At 40.0% G+C, this 5464-nt stretch overlaps 1 protein-coding gene across 4 annotated transcripts in view; it reads right to left on the reverse strand.

Annotated features, from left to right (window-relative positions):
• The window catches only part of RABGEF1 (RAB guanine nucleotide exchange factor 1), a 63434-nt gene that overhangs the window by 36544 nt on the left and 21426 nt on the right, over positions 1-5464 (reverse strand). For all 4 annotated transcript variants that reach the window (XM_023515717.1, XM_012807895.2, XM_023515716.1 and 1 more), the window contains one exon: positions 2887-3053. In XM_023515717.1, the coding sequence (XP_023371485.1) occupies positions 2887-3053 (167 nt within the window). The remainder of the gene's footprint in view (positions 1-2886; positions 3054-5464) is intronic.

The raw sequence follows: 5464 nt of genomic DNA on the forward strand, positions 1-5464 counted from the left end.
CTTTTTCTTTTTCTTTTCATTACAACAGGTATATTGCCCTGTAAATTGTGGTAGTGGTACCAGGAATAAAAAGTTAAAGAATTTTTAACTTTTCAAAAAAAAAAAAAATCCACCAAGGGCAGTCAAGGAATGTGTATAATGGAAAATATTGAACCAGGAGTTAGGAGACCTGAGTTCCAACATACCAACTCATTAGGTGACCTTGAGTAAATTAGTCAACCCTTATGGACGTTTATACTGTCATTTATAAAATGAGGCAGTTGGAACAGATAATTTTATAATTTTTTTTTTACTATTTCATCTGTTGACATAAATATGTAACATTTCACTACATAAGTTTAATGGAGAGTTTAAAGTTTACTCTCCCAAAGCAGGAAATAGAATTTAATAAACAGAAGTGAATGGCTTTGATCAATGCCCTTGAGCTCCTTGCCCTTGAGCTCCTTGCCCTTGAGCTCCTTGCCAGATATTATTCTATCAGAAGACTAACCTGTATTTTAAAACAGGTAACACTTCGTGTGTGTCAGGCACTGTACTGAGCTCTTCATACACATCAACACACATAATTCTCATCACATGCCTCTGGCAAGTATTACATGTCCCTCTGCATGTAAACAGGGCTCGGGATTAGCTTGCCTAAGATCATACAGCCGATACATGACAAAGCTGGGACTCAAACCAGGAATAACTCCAAAGATACCCTAACTAAGCAACCTGTTACATCACCTCCTAATAAATAAGTCATGAACCAAATATATTCTTATTTAATCTCTGGCAGATACTGAGCATTCCCCTTCTTATTTAGCAGAGACAAAACTGCTACTACTGGTAGCTGACCAAGGAACAATTTCAAATTAATCATGCAAACAAAAAGATTATTGAAAGGTATAAACTTAAAGACAAATACTGTGCTTTTCATTTAAAAGTGTACACTTCTTAAAGAGAAGTGCTGTGTATGGGGGTTATAAGCAACCTCTCCTTTTAATAAAACAAAAGAAAAAAGCCAAAGTCACAAATCTAGAAGACCAGCCGGGATCTTAAGGAGTAATATGGTATTTTTATTCATTCCCCTATCTTTAGGCAGACCAAAAACCCTCATCACAATTACCCCAGGGTGGGCTAAAAGAAGGGGTGGCTCCAAGGGAATGGGACCGCTGAGAACATCAGTACTGGTCCACAGCCTCTCTTATCATTTCAAATTTACTATGTAACTCTGAGTATCAACAAGAAAGCTCTGAAGCTGAGGTCTAACAATAGAGGTTCTTTTTATTATTTTTTTTTTCTTTTGTGGTTTTTGGCTGGGGCTGGGTTTGAACCCACCACCTCCGGCATATGGGGACCAGCACCTTACTCCTTTGAGTCACAGGTGCCGCCCTAATAATAGAGATTCTTTCTCACTTCATGCTAGGCCACTTCACCTAGCTTGCATCTTCACTAGTAGAACTGTGATTTTATGATAATCCTCTTGCTGGTTACACAGCAAATTTTTTTTTTTTTTTTTAGACAGAGTCTCCTTATGTTGCCCTTTGGAGAGTGCTATAGCATCACAGCTCACAGCAAACTCAAACTCCTGGGCTTAGATGATTCTCTTGCCTCAGTCTCCCAAGTAGCTGGGACTATATGTGCCCGCCATATTATATTACCCACCTATTATTTTGTTGCACTTGTCATTGTTGTTTAGCTGGCCTGGGCAGGGTTCCACTCCGCCACCCTCGGTGCATGTGGCTGACACTGTAACCACTGTACTATGGCACCCAAGCCATGCACTTTAAATTTAAATAGGATGAATAAGATCATCTGGCTTGGCACTTGTAGCTCAAGCAGCTAAGGCGCCAGCCACATACACCAGAGCTGCCAGGTTCGAATCCAGCCGGGGCCTGCCAAGCAACAATGACAGCTACAACCAAAAAATAACCAGGAATTGTGGTGGGTGCCTGTAATCCTAGCTACTTGGGAGGATGAGGCAAGAAAATTGCTTAAGCCCAGGAGTTGGAGGTTACCGTGAGTTGTGATGCCATGGCACTTTACCGAGGGCAACAGCTTGAGGCTCTGTCTCAAAAAAAAAAAAGAAAGGAAGAAAACACCTACTATTGGTTACTTTGTCCCCCTCAGAGCCCAAAGTGAACCTTTCCTATAAGTTTTCTACCTATCTCCTCAAGACACTAGCTATTTCTCATATGAGCTCTCAGAAAGAGAAAACTTCTCTCAGATGACTTTGAAGTCTAGAAAACAGCCATTTCTGATAAGCCATGGACAGAGAGGGTATTATACAAATGAGAACAAAGCGGTCCCCCAAAACAAAGGCAGAAAAGACATCCAAAGAGATGATCATTTGGATGGGAATGAATTTCATAAACAAAACTCTCATTCCTCCTGTACAGTAAACATGCATCTCTAAAACACAATGTCCTGGGCCAGGTGGCTCATACCTACAATCCCAGCCCTCTGGGAGGCCAAGGTGGGTAGATTGCTTGAGCTCAGGAGTTCAAGACCAGCCTGAGCAAAAGTGAGACCCCCGTCTCTACAAAATAGCTGGGCACTGTGGCAGGTGACTGTAGTCCCAGCTACTTGGGAGGCTGAGGCCAGAAGATCGCTTGAGCCCAAAAGTTTGAGGCTGCTGTGTCCTATGATGCCACAGCACTCTACCTCTGTCTCAAAACAAAAAACAAAACAAAACAAAACAAAAACCCCTCAATGTCCTTCAGCCAAAGAGAGTACTGGTTTCATATACTAGCTGATCCTCAAATCCAATTTTGGTCTCAAACCTGGGTTGGTATTCTCTAAAAGCTTATGGAAATTAGACCATGGAGCCCACATTCACCATGGATTCTCTCTGTATGTATCTCTCTCAGGCACAGAAGGAAAAAAAGAGAATCACAAAATTACCCTTCTTTGATCCAACCCTGGAGGAAGCACTGAAGAACTTCTTCACTGTGGTAACTTTGCGGGTCTTTTCATTGGTTTTCTTTTCTTCAAATTTGGAAAATGTCAGAGATTGGGCGCCCTGGTTGCTCTGACTGCTGGCAAAGGCTTCTTCTTCTTCTCGTTGAAGTCTGTAATTGAAGAGAGAAATAAAAATGATCCAGTTTCCTTGTATCTAAAAGTTATTACTTAATTGAGCAGGATCTAAAGTTTTTCTAACTAGAGGTTAAATACACAAATAAGACTACAGTCTCTGACAGATAACTACAGGCTAAACCTGTCTCTATGCTATTATAGACTCCAAAAGGGACCTCCTCCATGGATCATGCTCACTTAGCAATCATTCTAGGATTATATGAAAGAAATAAAGTCTAGTCCTTTTCCCTAATAAGCATAACCTTCAAACGGAGAAAGAGATAAATCAGTAATTAATACATAATGGGGCAGTTTCTATAGTACAGAGTAAAAGTCAAATTCTACAAGAACACAGGCAACTAAATCTGCCACAGGAGTCTGAGAAGGCTTTAAAATGGGGAAATTTGCGTTGGGTTTTAAAAGGATAAACAGGATTTACTAAGTGAAAGGACATTTCAGGGAGAGGATACTATTATATAAATGTGAAAAGCATGGTGCTGGTGTTGTTGGTATAGTGGTGAGCATAGTTGCCTTCCAAATGTGAAAGCACATAGTTTATCTAAGAACAAGTTTGTTTAATGTAACCAGAGCACTGAAGGTGTGATGTACTAGATATACAAAAAAGCACCAGAAGGACCTTGACTGCTAAGTCCACTATTATTTTGGATTTTATCATGTAGTGGGGAAACAAAAAAGATTGTAAATACAAAAAGTTACAGGACGGTCATGGTGGCTCATGCCTATAATCCTAGCACTCTGAGAGGTCAAGGTGGGTGGCTTGCTTGAGCTCACAAGTTTGAGACCAGCCTGAGCAAGAGTGAGACCTCCGTCTCTAAAAAAAAATAGCCAGGCATTGTGGCAGCCGCCTGTAGTCTCAGCTTCTTAGGAGGCTGAGGCCAGAGAATCACTTGAGCCCATGAGTTTGAGGCTGCTGGAGGCTATGACACCATAGCACTCTACCTAGGAGGAGAAAGTGAGACTCTGTCTTAAAAGAAAAAAGTTACCATTATGAAATCTGTGTTTTAGAAAGACAATACAGGTAGCTGTGTGAACAACCTGAGGGATAGAGAGCCTGGAGATATAGATAATAATTAAAAATACATTACAAAGGTTTAATTGAAAAAAAAAAAGGACCTGGAAAATAGAAGTAGAAAGGATGAAATTCAAAAGGTTTTACTAAGTTAAAATAAAGTAGAACTTGGTCAAATAGGTAGGTTAGGTGGGAAGGGAAGTGAAGGAGAAATTAAGAATGGGTCTAAGGTTTTTTAGACTTGATAAAGTGATACTACTAATTGACAAAGCAGAGAGCTGCATTTGAAATATTTATAATAAATCTCATCCACTATGTATAAAACAATGGTTCTCAAAGTGTGATTCCCCAGACAGCAGCATCAGCATCACCTGGGAACTTGTTAGAAATGCAAATTCTCTGGTACCACTCCTAAGCAACTAAAATCAGTGACTCTGAGGGTGAGGTCCAGCAAGCACCGGTTTTACAAGCTTTCCAGGTAACTCTGATGTCTGTTCAAATTTGAGAATTACTCATGTAGGAAATCTCAAGTGAAGTCACAATTGGAAGCAGTGAGAAATAGAAACAAAAATCACAGGAGGAGGTGTTGGGCTGGTCATGGTGGCATGAACCTATAGTCCCAGCTATTTAGGAGGCTGAAGAGGATTGCTTAATGCCAGGAGTTTGAGGGTGTGGTGCACTATAATTGTACCTATGAACAGCCATTGCACTCCAGCCTGGGAAAGAGAGAGAAATCTCATTTCGTTAATTAATTAGTTAATTAAAAATAAAGCTGGGCCTGGTGGTTCACACCTGTAATATTAGTACTCTGGGAGGCTGAGGCAGGTGGATTGCTTGAGCTCAGGAGTTTGAGACCAGCCTGAGCAAGTGAAGACCCTATCTGTAAAAATACCCAGGCATCATAGCAGGCACCTGCAGTTCTAGCTACTCGGGAAGTTGAGGCAAGAGAATTCCTTGAGCCCAAGAGTTTGAGGTTGCTGTGAACTGTAATGTCACAGCACTCTACTGAGGGCAATAAAGAGAGACTCTGCCCTGCCCCCCAAACATATATATATATATATATAGTCTCCAACTATATTTATTAAAAATAAAAAAAGAATGAGAGAAATAATGCTTGATTAGAGCCATATGCAATGCTTGAGCTAGGTACATTATATATAGTACCCCTCATTTAATTTTCACTTAGGTATGCTTATCTCCTCCATGCTTCTACTCCCGAGTTTATTGTTTAAATTTGAGAACTAAGACTAACACAACCCAAATATAAAATAATCAGAAGACAAACATAAAATGAAGAAATCACTAAAAGCTATTTATTACATGTTGACTGAGTAGAAAAGAAAAAAACAAATCCTCTTTCTAAATGTAGAATATAAA

The sequence above is a fragment of the Otolemur garnettii genome, unplaced genomic scaffold (genome assembly GCF_000181295.1).
Source record: "Otolemur garnettii isolate 467f Iridium unplaced genomic scaffold, OtoGar3 scaffold00077, whole genome shotgun sequence".
NCBI lineage: Eukaryota > Metazoa > Chordata > Mammalia > Primates > Galagidae > Otolemur > Otolemur garnettii.